The sequence below is a fragment of the Taeniopygia guttata genome, chromosome 10, assembly GCF_048771995.1.
Source record: "Taeniopygia guttata chromosome 10, bTaeGut7.mat, whole genome shotgun sequence".
NCBI classification, from domain to species: domain Eukaryota; kingdom Metazoa; phylum Chordata; class Aves; order Passeriformes; family Estrildidae; genus Taeniopygia; species Taeniopygia guttata.
Window position 1 is genome coordinate 9,261,474 of NC_133035.1, and position 18,765 is coordinate 9,280,238.

The 18,765-nt window shown below is 43.9% G+C and overlaps 1 protein-coding gene across 1 annotated transcript in view; it reads right to left on the minus strand.

The window, feature by feature from the left end:
• Nucleotides 1-694: 694 nt before the first annotated feature.
• Nucleotides 695-18,765, minus strand: part of TNFAIP8L3 (TNF alpha induced protein 8 like 3) — a 44,885-nt gene continuing 26,814 nt past the window's right edge. Inside the window, exon 2 of the mRNA XM_004176894.5 lies at nt 695-3,705. Coding sequence (XP_004176942.4) covers nt 3,143-3,705 — 563 coding nt within the window. The 3' untranslated portion in view covers nt 695-3,142. The remainder of the gene's footprint in view (nt 3,706-18,765) is intronic.

An 18,765-nucleotide genomic window follows, 5' to 3' on the forward strand; every position in this document is an offset into this window, starting at 1 on the left:
TCTTCAGGGCCAGCTATTTATGTGCCTGTCTCTGAAAATATTTCTCTAGCACAAATCAGATCACATGTTCAGTATGATGTGCAGCTCTGTGGCACAGGCACCATTTCATTAACATGTCAGAAGTGGTCACCCATGAGAGTTTCTTAAACATTAGCATTCTTGTCTTTATATAATAAAGTTGGCAGTGATGAAGCAAAGAATATTGTGTCCTGCCATGATATGACTAATAAAATTAACCTGACAGAAATGTTTTACCAGCAGGAAGGCTCAAAGCACCACTTAAAGAGATTGCTTTAAACTTTGATTTTAAGGTAGTTGTCAGTTTTCTCTTTGTGCCAGTATTTCACTGCTTTCAGTATAATTGCCATGTGAGTTGTTTGCAAATCCTGAGCTCTTTCAGCTGAAACAGTTTGCCTTTTCTGGGAATAAGGACAGGAGAATAAATGTTTCCTGTTAAAACGTTCTGGTAGGTTCCAGCATCTCCATGTTTAGGACAGGGCTGTGAAATCTGTCAGGAATATGTCTTCTATCTACCTTAAATCACATCAGGTTAAACTGGGCTGAATATATAATGGAAAACTTGCAAGAAGGTCCTTGGAAGAGTGAGATTTTGTGGTACCTGCTCTTTGCTGCTGACATGTGCTTGTGATACAATAGAGGTGGTAGGATAAATAAATCAAAAGGAAACAAAAAGGGCAGTAATCACACATTTTTAATCCACAAATGTGATAATATATAATATGTTTAAGGTGACCTGCACATTGCCCATATTTTAGCAATGTTCATACCAAGCTACAAGTACAAAAGTAAACAATGAATATACAGGATATGCAAGTATGAGAAATACTTGAAAACATATCTTTCCTTAAGGCTACTCAGATTATTTTTAAATAAAACAACAGATGTTCAGCTGGTGTGTTTAAAATACCAGAATCTGAATATTGATACTTGAAACACACAAAAAGTCACAAATACAGGATATCCCTTTCCTTTAGACATCTTGAATGTTGAATAATCTTTTTCTGGCCTTAAAAGAAGAACCTAAATTTGTTTGCCACAAATGAAACACACAAAATCTGACATGTGCACTGGGACAGGAGCATTGGATACAAGAAATACAGTTCAAAAGCATCAGTTGACAAGTACATGCCTGGAAGAAATGCAGGTAATGATGCATGTAAATATGGCTCTGCAATGGCTGAACTTGCAACCCCAAATGTTCCTGTTTCATTTCTGTGTTGCAAAGGAGTTGTCCATCTTCATTACAACTAAATCTACTTTTAATGGTTAAAGGAAATATGGGGGGAAATTTACACCATTAAAAACTGTTCTACCAATGTCTTTCACTTTTACTGTGCTTCAAATGAGTTCTCCTAGGAACAGGTAAAAATCCATCTAGGACAACCCAAGAGAGTATAGGACCTGGGTGTGTGTATTCTCAACTGTCTGAAGGTATGACAGTCAAAACTGTTTTTGCAAGAGATAAAATATAGTTATTCTGGGGTGAGGAAAGCCAGGATAATAAGAATTTTGAACAGTTTTCTCAATACCATAGTATTCAAAAATTTATTTAGATGAGAAACATGGGGTTTTTTCTTACCCTAAAGTAATGAGTGATCAACCTGTAAGCTTCTCTTAGAGAGGAATGGCTTTCAAATATATTTCCTTGTCTTTGTTAACTTTCAGATACATGCATCTCTCTATTATAGTATATATGATATGGAAGGTATTACCCCCAGATGATGGCACTGTCTGCTCTCTGTGTCAGCTGAAAGGAGAGGGTTCCTGATACTGCAGTGTCAGGAGATAGAGATGAGTCTGGAGGATAAATGGAGAGGACAAGGAGAAGAGAGATTTCTGAACATGTGTTTTTCACTCTGGATCAGTCTCCACCTACCCAGGTTCTGCAAGTGGCAGCCAGAGCATCCACTCTGCTCCCACACCCCGTGTCCAACCACGACTACAAAACCCACTCTTTCTTGGCAAAATGTTTTCAGTTTGAAGACACTGCTATATCTTGTTTCAAAAAACCATGGAAAATTCACTGAAAACCTTCTGAACAACAACTCACTCCAGAAACTCACCAGAGTCACTAAGGCTGTTCTGTTTTGACAACTGTGGATATGCTACACTTGGAGGCACTGCACGAATTGTGTATGGGGTTCCTTTGTATCCCACCTCTGATTTACTGTAGGCACAAATGTTACGGGTACATTAAACCAAAAGCATTTTCTGGGCTGAATATTTTGAGGATCAGGGATGTAAATGTTGGTGTCTCGGGCGTGCTGCTCCTCACAAGGGCAATTTCAAAATCTTCACAAAGAGTACTTTGTTCTGTCAGGCAGAACAGTGAGAGCAGCACAACCTTCAGTCTGAACTCACCTGCTGTTAGCCAACAGAAAAGCCCTGAGAGCAGGGGAACTGCTGTACTACTTTATCTGCCTTTGAGCTTGAACCACTGAGCTGCTTTTCAAATTAAAATGAAACCTCCTCTCTGTTGTTAGCAGGTGTAAAACTTAACTGATGAAACTGTTGCTTCACAGAGCAGTTCTTCAGATTTTCTCCTGCTTCAGTTTGTATGATTTGTTACTCTCTTATTAGATTTATACACCATGTAAAATCAGAGATGTTTCCTCATGTTGATTCCTGGTCCTTTTTCAAGGAGTGAACTTAATCCATTACAGCCCTACTTTCTGTCAAAGCCTTTTCAGTCAGCCTGGAAATAATAAAAATATATGCACCAAGGGCCTTGGGGGTAAATTCCATGTATTGCTCTTGCCTTCATCTGTCTATTTTTACATGGCCATGCATCTGAGTTTACTTTCTGTTCACATGTTCAGCCTTGAACACAAAGCCAGCGAGATCATGGTGAATAGCAATCTGTGTCTGAACAATATATATCAGCAGCCTTGTTCACTCTGCTCCTTGGAAAAGACTGAATTATCTGAACAAAACAGTAAAACTGATATAGCTTTCTGATGGAAGTTTTCCACTTCATCATGAGCCTGGTGAGCACCTTCTGGGCCCTGCAGGGGACTGTAGTAAGACTGATGGGAAGGAAGCTTGCTTGCCTACCATGGCTTAGGAAGGGTGGCCAGTTCTAGAGAAGTTTTTGGTTGGTTTCTTGCCTTTGAGCGCAGTTTCAAAGAACCTTCTCATCCAGCAGTTTGTTGATGCCGTTGCAGATCTTTTTGAGGTACGGCCGGCAATCCCCGTCCAGGCTGTACAGGGCAGAGAGAAACTCCACGTCCGCAAAGTGGTTGAAGACGTGGTTGATGCGGCCGTGGGACCGCGCCGTCAGGTGCCGCCCCACGAGTTCGTGCACGAGCTCTTTGCACTCGTTCAGCAGTTCTGCCAGCACGTTCCTGTCAAACGTGTATTCCACCTCGTAGAAGCTGACAATCGTCATGGCGGTTTGGTTCAGCTTCTTCCTGAACTTGTCTACGATCTCCAGCTCTTCCTGGTTGAACTGATTGTTTCGATAGAGGATCCCGATTTTTATGGCCACTTTGATCAAGTCTTTCATGATTTTATGGGCTTCCTTTTTGTTTCTGGTGTGTTCCTTTGTTACTTTGTACAGCTCGTCGAAGATTTCACTGCTTGTGTCATCAATTAGCATGTTAGCCATGGTTTTGGTTGCCATTTTACTCAGGATCTTTTTCTGGGCTTGCAGTGCAAGATTCTTGGAGCTGAAATAATCGGGACCTGGTTTGGGGAAGGAAAAAAGGGGAAATGTTAATTTTATTTGGTTTTTGCAATCAGTTAAGAAAAGTAGTACCTGCATACTTAACTGAGACCTTGTGTCTGATGTGTCACTGACCAGGACAGTCACACCTGCAGGAACACTCCCAGCACACTATTGCCAGGTATCCTTGGGGTTCCATACACCCCGGGTCCTGCAGCCACCGAGGGCTTTTGCTTGCAAATAAAGGACAGAATATTCTGGCAGGGGATATATATGCTGATTCTGTGATAGTAACTTAATTTTGTAGTTCAGTATGAAAGCTTTCTTGGCAGAGAGATCTGCTGAGATGTTGTGGTCAAAAGAGTACATGAAGTCTCAGAGACAAGCAAAAAGATATAGTGACAAGAAATACATGAACCTTCAGAGTTACACTCTGGTCATTGGGAGGCACTGTCGTTCCATGGTAAGGCTAAGCAGATTCACAAGAATGGATTTATTTTGCCTTAATCTGTAGTATCAATGCCTTGCCCTTTTGTTATCTATTTGCAAAATTATAGAACATGACTTTTATAAAATGTTGGTGCCCCAGTGTATGCAATTCTTGACAGACAAAAATATCTGAGCTATTTACTCTATATTTATCAAACAAATATTTTGTATTTTTTGTCTTTTACTCATATCTGCCCATTTCACTCAGCAGAGCACCCAAACACATGGCTACTCCCGGGCTTTATCTCATGAACTTCTGTAATTCTTGGTCGAGATTAATTTGACCTTCTTCTGTTCTTCACATTAAGGTTGGTTTCTAACTGATCTTCTGTGGACAAAGCAAAGGAAATATGGATATAAAATAACTGTCCAGGTTAATACTGGGGCAGCAAAGCCCCTGTTGCACCAAAGGGCATTTTATCACTGCAGCCAGGTGGTGAAGAGGGTGTGTATCTGGGGAGGGCAGCCAGTGAGCAGAGTGGTGGCAGAGTGGCCTCTTTGTTCCCAGACCCCTTCCTTGCCTTTCCCCCACACCTCCCTCAGTCTGTGCTCCTGCAGAGGAGGTGCCCATGTGTCCCTGCCAGCTGGGGACCTCGCTCTGCTCACCAGAGCCTGCTCCAGGGGGATGGAGGCAACCATGTCCTTCACCAGCTGCTGGGAAGTCAAACCACTGAGAGATTAAAAATGACAATAAAAATCAAATCTTCCAGTACTTATTCGACTGTGGACCCTGAGTGAGTCTTTAAGCTGGTGGAGCAAGCTCCAAGGCCCTTTCCAGCCTTCAGCACAGGAGTGTTGCCACTTCCCCTCTGCTCCTTACACCCTACGCCAGGAAAAAGGGGTGCTGGCTGCCAGTGCTCACTTGGAGTAAGTAACACTGAATTTAAAGTCCTCTTTTTAATTCTGATTTTCAAGTTGGCTGGAATATTAAAGCTGTCATCTTTGTGTGCCACAGCTGTACTGCCGAGCAATGTTAAAGAGTAACATTTAATTTCAACTGAACCACCACCTGGAAAAAATAATTCAATGTGCTTAAAAGAATTGCCTGTCATTTGGAGAGAAAATTGTGGGGCTGAGCTGCTGTCTGGAGGAAATAGGAAAAACTGTGATTTAATCTAGAAATGATAAAAGCAGGATGAAAGCATTCTTTCACTTAGCAGTACGTGGGCATATAAATAGTATTCATGATGAGTAATTATGTGCATTTGACACACTGAAATGGTAGATTGTTAGTGTCTGTTTCTGTAGTGAGTGCTTGCTATTAATCAAGTGGATGTAGTTGATCAGCACCTGGTTTGATCAAAACCTGAATATAATTGCAGTTGATTTTTAGGATATTAATTTTACTGAAGTTCATGACACTTCAGTCTTGTGTCCCTTTGCCCAGGTGAGAGCCCAGCTGAATCCTTTGTGCCTGGCTCTGCAATTCTGTGGCTCAAAGCAAAGCCAGCAGTCGGGGTGAGCGAAACATCCCATCCCCATCCCACACCCTGGGGACCAGCAGAGCCACCAGCACCTTAAATACAGACATGTGCAGCTTCCCTCCCACCTATGTGATCTGTGAGACAAAGCTGGATTTTAAATTAGCACATGAAAACTTCTAATGAACTTTTCAGAAGGGAGAGTTGTCTGGCACAGAAAATAAAGTGTGATATATGTTCGTGTATCCAAAGTTCTGTCTCTTATCCACAAAACTGGGCAGTGTGACCTTCAAACATGGGACTCTTTCCTGGGACACCCTTGGGTTTGGTAGCTCAGTGATACCACAGCTCCCAGCGAAAGGTGCAGGCTGTGAAAAGGCAGCACAGCTGGAAACCATCAGGCCAAGTTTAACTCAATATTAAGGCTGGAATGCTTTTCCACAGTGAGTCCCAAGTGTGGGATCTACTATTTATTAGCATGAGACTGAGCTCCTCCTCATCTTTCTAAGAGTAAAATAAAGAAATGTATTATTGCTGCTGTAGCTTCCTCCCCGCTTTGTTCTCCTGCCTGTCCATCCTATCCTTGCAGGGCATGTGCAGCGCTCCAGCCGTGCCCTCGGCCTCCAGGCAGGCCCAAATCCCGGGCCCGCTCCTTTCCCCGGGCAGGGCGCTGCTCTCTGTGGGAGCTGCTGATGGGTTTTAGGCTGCCATGTGCTTTATCCCACCAGCTGCACCAGCAGAGGGGTTCCCGTGGGCACAGGCAGAGCCTGCAGGACACAGGCTGCCTGGCACACGGGCTGCTGTGCGCTGTCTGTCTGCTGCACACAGAAATACCACTGCCAGGCCGGGGAGGTGAGGGCAGCGTGCCCCTGCCCCAGGGAGCTGCTGCCCGGGCCCTGTGCCGCTGCTGGGCTCGGTGTGTGGCATGGCGAGGAGGCAGCGCAGCCATCGGCCCCCTGTGCACCCGGGGGCTGTGCTGGCCCTGCTTTGGTTTTTCTCCCTGCTGGAGAGGGAGAGAAGCTGTTTGGATTGATTGTTTGGATTCCTGCCTCCAAAATCACACTGTGCTCAGACACCCAGGTGACGCCCTGCCTTTCAAAGATCACAAGTGCTTAGCCACATGATTGCTTTCAGGCTTTCGTGGGGACAGCATGTTTACCGTGGCAGCCTTTTCTTGCTGCAACACATTGCTCACTACATAAAATACATCTTCACCTCCTACATACAGCAATTCTATTTTCTGCTTTCTTTCATACAGCAAAACAAATCAGCAACGACATTATAGATGCTATTAGCTTTCAGGAACATTTCACCAAGGCTAAAAATGAAAAACCACCCTCCAAGCACACTGCTTTGTTGGGTAGTGATTAGCTTCCATTATAGAAAATCTGACATCTTAGTTTTTACTAAAGAAAGGGCCAGTTCTGCTTCAGATCTGCTCTCACCTTCTCCCTGTCATCTAGAGAGCTGTGTATGATAAAAGCCGTTTAGAAAGCTCCTTGTGGTGGGATTGATCCTACAGCAATCTTCCATCCTTCTGCAAGTGCAGCTCTCCAGCCCTGTTTCCCCCGCTGTGGTGCCCATGGAGGGGTGGCGAGTGCCCAGCTGTGGGCAGGAGGATGGGGACAGGCTCCCTGTGCCCAGGGAGTCCCATGGGCAGGACAGGACACCAGTGACCACCCAGCTCCTGGCACGCAGAGCTGAACAAGACAAAGATGTCTCACATCCACTAAACTTAATAACACGATTGCTTAATAACAGAGTTGCTTAATAACAGAAGTGCAGAAAAAGTTTGGCAACTCTAGAGAATGGATGTAAGAGTTTTATATTTTAGGAGTTTTTGAGACTGACATGCAAGAACATCTGTAATATTCTCCAAACATTTTGATTGCAGATGGCTGTACCAAGTACAAAATGGTCAGAACTAAATGCTCAGCAATACTATTTTTATGTAAATCTGCATTCAGCTGCTCTGTACAAAACACACGGCAAATGCAGTCAACCAGAAGATGCTTCCACTATGGTGAGGAGGGAGAATGGTCAACATTTGCTGGAAGCAATTATGAGGCTATGGAAACCAGCCTCCTGAACAATGAATCCATCCCCCCCCCCCCCCCAGTTAGCCACTTAGTCAAAGCCATGATACCATTTTGCAGCCAGGATATCTTCTCCCCTTGCTAATGGCTGAAAGCTGAGTTGAAGTGAACTCTGGAGAGAGTGTGGCTTCACCACAAAAATGGAGAGAGGAGGAGTTGATCTAATGGGTTTCTGTGGAGGTTGTCCAGTGCATTGTTAATTGCATCAGCAGGCTGGCTGGAATTTCACCTGACACTGAGAGCTGTTACCCCAATGCAGCTTGTCCTGGGAAATCACTTACCTCAGCCACGGCTTCACCTGCTCCAAAGTGAGACACACATGGAGCTTTGCCTGATTTTCCACTACACTGGGTGTAACCCCAGCTCAAAGCAGTCAGGGTGGTTGTGTTTTCCAGCCGAGGATGCACGTGGTGGAGCAACTGAGTAGGCTTGAGAGCATCCTGGAGAGGTGAGTTGAGCTGTTTTAAATTAAAGGTCTGAGCTGAAATCATGAAGAGGCTGCAGGTCTGAAGAGGGTTCCTGCAGCTTGGCAGGAATGGGAGGTGATGGGAACCAGAAAAGGTTCCCTGCATCTGTGCTCCAGCTGTACTGGAAGTAAGCAAAGGGCTGAATCTTAATTGATCAAGATAGAAATGCATAAGAAAGTAAAGACGATGAAGAGGCTGAAATATTTTTAATACTCCTGAATCTTCACTTTTAAAATGCAGTTTCTGCAGTAAAAGACAGGCTTCAAGGAGTCAGCAGTGCTGCTGGAAATGTGGGCATCCCTCCAGCTGCCAGCATTTGCTCAGCCTTGTGGGAGATGGACCAAGCCAAGGGTCAGGCACACTCTCAGTCTGCTCAGTGTGAGGTAGCTAGGTTGTGAAGGTTGTTGTAGAAATGTGCTGTTTTAATGACTTGTGTGACCCAGTTTGAATGCATCTGTGTACTTTAACTTAGTGATATACCTGACCCTGAGCCTGGAAGTCTGGGAATGGCACTGAGGCAGTTGGATTGTAAAACTCTTGCAGTGGATATCAGAATGGTTAATCCAGTGCTGCTGCTGGTGTTGATAATTTACTGTTTCTTTACAACCTGAAGATTTTCCTGTAATGGCTCCTTTTCTTGACATAAATACAAAAAATCTAGTTGCTTAATTTCCATCATTCAGGAAAAATATTAGAGGAAATGAGCTGCAAATGTATGTTTTATTTATCCATCAAGTCTTACTTACATGTTATAGAATTGATTAGAAATGTGAACTGCAGGACTTAGGATTTCAATGTAGCTCTAAAAGCAGACAGGAAAAAAAGTCCACTAAAGCCGCTTGTAGTGAAGTGCTTTAGTCCTACAGGATCACTGCAGAAGAAACATTCAATGTTTCCAGTAACTTTAAGCCAAGAAATCCAATAGAGCAGATGGAATACATCAGCTTTCAGGGAGGGCCAATTTAAACACGTGTAAGCACCAGGGGCCCAGTGCTCAAACTTTAACACTTCTAAATTGTTACTGTGAGCATAAAAGGGTTGCTCATATCCGCAGTGGAACAGGAGATTACAGACTGATAATTATATGATCCTGGGAGAATGTACCAGTACCCAAACGTCTGAAAGCAGAACTTAGACATGCTGGAAATGGCAGCAACAGCCCTGTACAGAGGAAATATGACTGAATGGAAAGAAAAGACCATTTTTTCCTTTCAGTGCTTTAGATGAGCAGTAACTCTGCCACAAAAACAGCTCTGTCTGGGAACCTGGGGACTGGAGATTCCAATGGACAGTCTTACTTCTGCTGCTGATTTTTATCTGGCATTTACTTTTCTAGTACTCTATTGTTGCTACATACTGGAGCTGCCTTTCAATACCTGGCAGAGGTGGTGCAAGGCTGGGGGGCCCCTTCTGTAAAGAGAGGAGCAGTGCAGAGTGAGCAGATAGATTGCTGTCCTCTGGGCACTGCCTCCAGGAGCCTGTCCAGGGGAGAGGAGCTCAGCTGCAGTTTCCATCAGCCCTGATGGAGTTGCCAAAAAAGGGTCTGGCTGGGAACTGAACTGCACTGCTGTGCTCCTCTCCTGGGTCTGAAAGCAGTAGCTGGCAAGTGGCGTGTGGGTGACAGCACTGTCCCAGAGCTGAGCCTGGCTCACGGGCTGGAAACCCTCCCAGGCACTCCCTTGAATATATGGCCAAGCTGACACCATGCTGGGATTTTGTATGGCTGCTGTTTGGCATTACAAATTACATTGTGCTTGGTCATATCCTGCAAACTCACATCCAGCTTGTGGAGAGGAAACCACTCCCTGCCAAAGGGGCTCACTGAGGCTCATCTCTGCCACTGTGCCCCACAAACCAATGAGCAGGACCAGGCAGCAGCTGCTTTGCTCAGGGCCCAGACCTGGTCCAGCCTGCCAGGGACCAGCTGGGCACAGGCAAGCAGCAGACACCTCTCTGAAAGCGGCCACTAAAGCTTTTAATTTTATTAACCTGCTAAAGTAAATCAGAACAAAAGCCTAAACCAGGCTGTGGCTCAGGGAATAGTATCTTTGTAGGGTCACTTTCAAGAGTTCATTTTCAATTTTGCAGCACAGGAGGAAGCTCTGCCATGGCAGCAAGCACACCTGGTTAGGTCCTGCAGCTGGCAGCGAGTGTGAGCGATGCAGAGCTTGCACAGCACCCTGAGGTACACCCAGAGTGTGAGCAAGGCTTTGCTCTAAAATGAACTGCTCAGGAGTTAGAGTCTGTCTGCCAGGAGTGATAGTAAAATACCAGGTGTTTGGGTTTCTAAGCTTTGCTATACAACTAAAAGAGGTTTTGATAAACTGACCACTGTACTTTATAAACAGGTTTAAAGTCTTTTGATGTCAGTTTATGTTCATGTCTAAATACAGTGGTAAGAGTGAACACCCCTGTCCCAGAAAAAGCTTGTTTAGCTCTGCCTGACACTGCCAGACAAAAAGGTTCCCTACTGACAGCAGAGTTTTGACAAGGGAAGATTGGTTACTACCCCTTGCAACAACCTATTGATCCTGTTCTTGTTTTGAGACAGGTGTTTCTGACTATATTAATGTGGGCCTTTTTAAAATGCTAGTTTTACTCTAAAAGACTTCCTTTGACCAAAGAGACATGGTGGCATACCCAAAACACTACAGCCAGATCTCATTTAAGCTCACCAACCCCAGCAGCCCATGCCTTGGTGGCACTCAGGGACATCCTTAACTGACCAGGAGTTTTTGGCCTTCAAACTGTCTGTGAAGCTTTTTTTCCCCAATATAAGCTCTCCAGAAAATCTTGGGCAGGAACTATTGAAGAATTTAACTTTCTCTGAAACATTTTATGTTTTATGTCCTTTGCCTTTCCCACGATTACCACATTTATTACACTGTCCTTTCTAGAAGACACAGCAGGGAAAAAAAGAAGCTATCATGGGGACTGTGAGGCAAAAATACCCAATTAATCAAATAATTATTATCTCTATAGGAAAATTATGCTTGTTTCAATGTCTGGCCATGTAATTTTCACAACAGGATTGTAATGAGTTCGTTGATATGTGCTAAGGGGCTGTTTATTGCTTAGGAGGGACAGAGGCTCTTGGGGAATATCAGGCATATAATGAATGATAAACAATTATCTTGTTAAGGAATGAAGGCTTGTAGGCTTCTCTGAAAGGATTCAACCATCATGTTCTTCCACACTAAGGTAACAATTATCCAGGAAATAAAGGATTTTCTTGCCAAAGTATTGTTTGTCACAGAGGCTTAAAAGCCATGTGAAACCTTTGAAAGTCTTGCAGCTGTCTTGTTTTATCCAGATGCAATTTTTTAGCAGCTTCTCTTCGTCAATGATCTGTAGAACTTGCTTGCAGTGGTTTCAAACTGGCAGATTTGTTCTGAACAAAAACTTGAAAAGCTGTTTGAACATTGTGACACTTGCACAGGTCTTGGGGGCTTTCGGTCCAGTCTCATGAATGACTTGAATGCTGGATGAGGGTGTGCATGGTTTTCATGTATTCTTTTATCCTCTCCTCTGGCAGGGTGAGGGAGAGAGGAAGGCTGTGGAGGCATCTGTGCTTTTGTGGGCTTGGTGCTTGGCAGTTACCACAGGCACCACTCCTGGTTAAGGGCAGGGTCAGATTTCCCTGTGCTTCTGCAGCTCAAATGCTTTCTATCCCTTCCAAAGAAGTCTCTTTAGCATGCAGGAGCTGGTTGTTCCCAGTAGGAACAAAATAATATGCTGTTAGTAGAGCAAGGCCCATCAATATCAGCCCTAAATATTAAACAAGGCCTCTGTGCAATCTGTGTGCTTTAAATAGTTAAAGTGCAGCTATGAAACAAGCTACTGGGTACTGCTTACCAATTGCTATTTTTTCCCCCACCCATTTCTCATCCTCTCAGGAAGAAAATGTTGAGGGTTTATTTTTGTGCCTTCAAATTGCTTGCTGTTGCACTACATTTCTCTTTCTCCGGAGATAAAACGTCCTTGCCTTTTACATAGAATAATTCTATTTTTGACTCTAATATATTAAAGAATGGCATGAAAAATAACCACGCCTATGCTCTAGGGATGTACAAAATTCCATGAGAAAGCAAGCAATTGGGAACCCAAGGGTAGCTGGTCTGAAGATGCTGTGAAACTGAGATGGAATTTCTGTGTAGCTTAACGTGCGGCTGAAAGAACATGGGAAGGGGGAAGTATTTCTGCTAAACCAGGTCAAGGTGAATAAACTCCAAAGAACCCACACCAGGATGCAGCTGCAGCAGGTGTCCAGCTGCTGCTGACCCAGTGGCTGTGTGAGCTGGGCTCTGCCATGTGCAGAGGGAGAGGATGGGGCAGCAGCTCCATCCCTGCAGGGCTATCCCGGACACGCTGCTCCTCTGCTCCCCTCTGTGCGACAGGCAGCTCTTTGGGGTGTGAGAAACACAGCTGCAATCCACTCTGCTTGTGTGCCTTTGCCTTGGGTTTTAAACACAGGAAAAACCCCTGACAACAGCACTGTGTCTTCTCAGCTTGCAGTGCTTCAAGCACTGAGCCAGTGTGAGCTGGCTGGGCTGGGTCACACCCGACCCGCAGTGTGGAGATGGAAGAGGCCCAGGGCAGTGCAGGGCTGTTGGAACTTGGGAGGAGTTAATGGCATCTGTGTATCTGGCAAGAGAGGGAGATACTTTTTTATGGACACTGTGCTATTGTTTTCCTAATTTGGTATTTGGTTGCTTGACCACTTGGTTTTGAATTAAGAAGGTGATGGATGGAAGGGGAATAAACCAATGCCAGATATCAAGGGCAGCTGGAAAAACATAGTGTTGGTCCCTAAATGAAAAGGCCAGAGGAGCTGTTAATTTCCACATTTAATTCCAGCCATGCTTCCAAACTCTGTTTATACCAGAGAACAAAATCAAATGAGGGGAAGGTGAAGAGGACAATAGTGGCAAGAATGTCTGACAGCAGTTCACTTTCCTAAGCCAGGAGCAAACACTGTAGACTGATCACAACATGTTTAAAACTATTAAGGAAAGAAGGTTTCCTTAATCTTTTGCATAGGCTATTTATTGTCTAATTTTTATTCTCTGTGTATGTGTTTTGGGGGAGTCAATTACAAAATTTTTTTTTTAAAGCTGTTGATTAGTTCTCACAGCTCTGGAAGATGAGGGTCCCATTTGGAGCTGCTGTTTGACAGTGCACAGAGAAGCAAAGCTGTGGCTGCCTTACAGCTGGAAGGGCAGGACTGTGATGTGAGTGTCACTAAAGCAAACAAAGGATGTCAAACCTGCTCCAACATGAGAGCCTGGTATGGGCATAAGGGAGCTTCAAGTGAGGCTTATCCTATGATGGACTGATGTTCCTTAACAGATTAAACAAAAAAACCCAAACCCCAACCCTCCCCCTGAACAAAACAAACAAAGCCCTTTAACCAAACAGAAAATCCCACTCAGAACCCCAACCCAAAACTATTGCTAGAAGAGGCTCTGCAGATGTGTGTGTCTATTACAAAAGAAATAGTTTTCTGACCCCTCCCCTTAGTGATATTGTCTATGTCACAGAATCATTACTCACAAAGCATGTGGGTGCACTTGTCTCTATATTTATAACAGTTTTCACTCCATCTATGAATGCAAAGGCCTGGAGTTGTAAATACATCTAATTTATCACTGACTGCAGTCCAAAATTTTAGCTCCTATTCTGAGATTGTGCAGGAGGTAAAAAAGGACTTAAACAGATTTGGAAGAGTTGATGCAAGTTGTGAAGTCTTTTGGGGTAAAGAAGATGCTCTGGATTGATTCATGGCTCCCGCTGCAAGGACTCTCCTTGTGCCTTTCAGAGCACCCCTTGCTCCCTCTGCCCCAGTGCTGTGTCCCACTGCAGGGTGGAGAGCACCAACATTTCTGAGCCAGGTGTTGAACTGTTGCACTTACAGCAGGTTTCAGGTGCAGACCTGAGCTCCAGTGTGGGAGGGAGGGTTTCACTGATGCTTGAAGCAGTTTTGTTCCCTCCAGCCCCAATTAGTTGTTGATTGTGCTGCAGCTTTATAAGCCCAGCACAAAACCAGATGGGAATGTTGCTTATGTAAGTTCATAAAAGACCTAAGGGTACCCTTCCTTTCTGAGCAAGAGCTGCTGATAATATCAGTTTCTGAATGATGCCTGCTCTGGTTTCTTTTAACTCATGTGAAGTTTTTTGGTTTTTTCAACAATTTCCTTTCAGATTTCTAACAGACAACCCCCCTGTGGCCTTGCTGAAACAAGCCCTGTTTGCTGTTTGATTATAAGAGCCAGCATTGATATTGCAGAATCCACCCACAGTGAGTTAGTTCAATGTGTAGTTATAAATGAGCTAGTGGTGTTACAAGTTTAAAAGAGAAAATTTACTCTTAAATGTCACCGGCTTCTCCTTGCTGACAAGCAAATGAGTAATTTCCTTCCTTTTCCTTGTAGTTTAGGCATTTTCCCCCTTGTTCAACAGAGAGGAGATTAAGCCTGTGCTATACTGAAACAGCTGCCCACATATGAGCACTGGAGCTCTGCACACCTTTACAAGAAAATCTGACCTCAATGTGTCAATATCCTCGATGCAGGGGGAAACCAATGTTTTGTTTTCTGTCTGAAAGTGCTACTAAAGTATTTTTTAGCAATAGCAAAGCTGAAACTGAAAGGACAGAAGATGTGACTACTTCGAAGAAAAGTTTGCTGTTTAGTGTTGTTCCCCAAAGAGGAGAACAAAACTAGAAGAGTCTCCGTTTACTTATTATTTTGAACAATGCTTTACTGTTTGCCTGGTTATTCAAAAGAGAAGGAAAGACATTTGTATGGTTGCAGAACATTAGGCTGTGCAGAATCCTTGAGTAACTTTATTTTTTTTTTTTTTTTTTGTTTCTTTCCCCCTGTTCCCTAGAGAAAGATTAGTTGCTGGGGAGATGGCCAACCTAGATTCTGAATGGAAAACTCGTGAACAAAGGAAAAATTAATGCTGGTCAATGCAGCTGGGATTCATCACACTCTCCATCTCTTACAAGTTTTTTGCATCTGAATGGGATTTATTGGTAGGAACACGTTGCCTTATGCCTCAGATGTGATCTATAACCTTGTTTTCCTTTAAACTGAAGTCTGATTTGGACTTTAATATATCTTTTGTGTGATCTGCTTCACACTGCTTGTCTACAGTGTCAGGTCAAGCATCTGATCAAGATGCACAAAACACTAGGAATGAATATGTGATGAATTCCATCCCTGTGGAAAAAAGGACACAGGTTAATATATCTATCTATTCCACATGAACCAGACCACCTGCTGTATTCTCCACACTTGTCCTCTGCAATCCTGCCACAAGGAATGACCACTGTGGAAAACTCAGTCTAGGCTAATGAAAGCTGAGCCTTACAGTACAAGCAAAAGATTATTTCCTTTGGAAGGACAGAAAACCTGGGAAGGTAGAATTGAAGGTCCATTCTATTCCTCCTTGGTTCAAAATCTGCATGAACATTATCTGCCAAAACTTACTGTGTCTTAGTGTTGTACACCAATGAAAGAAAAAAATCCTGAATTTACACTGGGAAAAAAAAAAGAGGAGAAATTTGACAACTGGTGATGGTTTCCTTGTTATGGATTTAAAGTAAACTGCTAAGCATCAGTATCTTCACGGTGAGGTAACTGACCCATGCAGCATAAATAACACCTGACAGTCAGTCAGGGCTCCTGCAGAGGATAAACACTAATAAAGATAATCTGGTTTTCTGCTTTTACCTTTTTCATTGTGTGTATACATACTGCAAAGCACATCATGCCAGGAGGGAAATACTGATAACAGGGATGCTTTTGCTGTCATCAGTCTCTAATAACACTGTAACAGCAGTGGCTGTAACCACCCATGGTGTTGAAGTTCACTCAGAGTACAACTCTTTATTTCAGGAAAGCAGAAATGGGAGAGATGCTGGAAAAGTACTGAAATGGTCAAGACAGTTCTTAGAAGGTCTGTTTCATTATTCTGAGGCATGTGAGTGACAGCAATGTGTTGTGTGGGAGTTTATATATATATATATATATGTATGTATGCACATGTATCCTTATTACATAACAGTGCAGCTCCAAGGAGTCAGGATTGAATTTGCATAAGAAAAAAACATAAATCACTGCTTTGCATTACCTACAGAAAAGCCTGCCAGGACAAGCCTCATCAGCAAACACAGATAAACAGAATGTGCCATCCCTCATGGCTTCAGTTCTGTGAAATCTCGGAGGACACAGGCACTGGGCTGATTTGCAGTGATGCCTGCACGTGTGTGGCTGGGCAGTGCAGAGAGGAACCTCTGAGTGCAGCAGTGCCACTGCAGAGAGGCTCCCCAGGAGCTGAATCTGGCCCAGGCTGGGGCTGGAGGAGCAGTGCAGCTCAGCCCCACGCCGCTGTCCTCTGGCTGCTCCAGCTGCCATCCCTGGGGACGCACTAACAGATCCCACGGTCCCGAGGGAGCTGTGGCACTTTCTCAGGTAGACCAGCAGCCACCTGAGAGAAAATTCTGCCTACTTTCCTCTTGCTGCTTTGTAGGACTTGGTAAATCCATCTCTCCTAGAGAGTTAATCTCTCATTTCTTAGTTCTGCCCGAGGACACATTGTGGCAGCAGCTCTCGGGCCACAGAGAGCAGGCACAACTTTCCCAGACATTGTCCTGGGAAAGGCTGTGAGAAGATCAGAGAAAAGAAAAACAATTATCTTCACTTGAGGCAGCTGTTGTTGTGAACATGTGGGATGTGTTATGGTGATTTGTTTACCAAAGGGTGATTTCTTAATTGGCCAGTGGTGATAGTGTTTAGGTTGAAGGATCAATTGGGTCCACCTGTATCGTGACTGTCTGTAAGGGGTTGGGTTTCTTAATAAGCATAGTATAATAAAGTGATTGATCAGCCTTCTGAGAATCAGGGAATCAATGCTAATTATTACCCAGCTGGGGATGCTGTGCTACAACAGACACTGGGCCTAGTGCTCTTTCTGCCTGAAGAAATGTAACAAAATCCACTTCTTGCTCCACTTTCATCAGTCCAATAGGAAAAAATCGGATTTTGCCTGATCCTATGTTTCCCATTCAACTTCTTATGCAAACAAAGGAAAGTGTTAATTCCTTTCATGAAGGGGGATTTGAGCAGTTCTGGCATGTCCTGCTGCAGATGGGCAATCCCCAGAGAGGACTTTGTCAGGCAGGGATGGGCCAGATTGCTTGGAGCCCAGTTCTCATAACTGGCCCAACTCCCTTTAGTGAGGGGGTCTAGCACACACTTGTCTAGAGAAATAAGTCCCATGCTCCTGCTTTTGTAGGATTTGGATTTTCCTGCAGCAAGGTCTATCTGTTCCTGCCTGTGCTCCAGCTGTTGCCATAGCATAACCCAGGGACATTCACATCTAAGTACACAAGGAATGAGCAGAGAGCCTTTGATTAAATGAGACATTTCTATGCTTCTAAATGGAGATAGGAGCCTTACAAAGGAATGGCTGCATATGTGTAATTCATTACTATTATTTCATAAACCACAATAATTTTGAGAAACCTATGGGTTTGCACCAAAAAGCCTAGAGAGTGATAATCCAGTGTTTGAGCTCTGAATATACATATTGCTCATAGGGAATAAACTGCTGGCAGGAACACTTCAATAAACTCTATCATCAAGCTGAATGATACTTTAAAATAATTGTTTAACTTTTACTAACAGTCATTATTAATTAAATGAAGTTTCCCAGGATGCTTTAAACCAAAAGAGAGAATGTTTGCAGTCCTCTGCATAGAGACATCACACATTACATATTCAACAGGAAAGGTCTGGGAGAGGAGCCCTTTTGTTTATTCTTATTTCCTTTTAACCAATGCTAATCTGAGCTCCTAGTCTCATGCTGTCAAGCCCTACACTTCAGTATAGCTGAAGCTTCCCTTGGCAAATAACTAAGCAGCAATTTAACCCAGTGGGCCTCACCTTAGTGAGCTGGGTTTGCTGCCAAACAGAGCTGGCCTGTTTTTCTTTTTTAGGTTTTTTTTTCCCCTTTTCTCCACCCAAATCTATTCAAGTAGTTTCTTTTGCAGCAATCTGTTCTCCTCTGGGCCTGATGCTGTTGCTGAGCTCCCCTTGGCATGGAGCTCTTCAGGCCTGCCTTTGCTCATCATCCTGGCAGCGTTGGTCCCTCCCTGCCCACGGGTCCCTCAAGGTTGTTTCAGGAGCAGCACCTCCCCATCACTCAGCTGTCTGTCCTTTCTCCAAGCCTAAAGCCAGAAGGTGTTTTGCCACCTGCCACTTTTCAGTATTTTCTCCCCAAATACTCTCATGCTTACAGAGAAAGCATATGCAGAAGCTTTAGCTTTTTGGCTTACTTAACAACCAGTGCAAAATACGTCTGTGATAAAGCTGCATTTTCTTATGGCAAATGGACTCCTCAGTGAGCCTCTCAGACTCCCCACTCTGTGAGCTCTCATTAAGTGCAGCCCACTGGTGGTAGTGTAATGTTGCTTCAGTGGACATTTATTTGACTTTAATATACACTAAATTGCTTGTGGAAAGCTTTTATCAAAGAAGTAAAACTCCACATATCAGAACTCTGTCTCTTATCTAGTGAGAGACAGCCTATAAAGCCAAGCA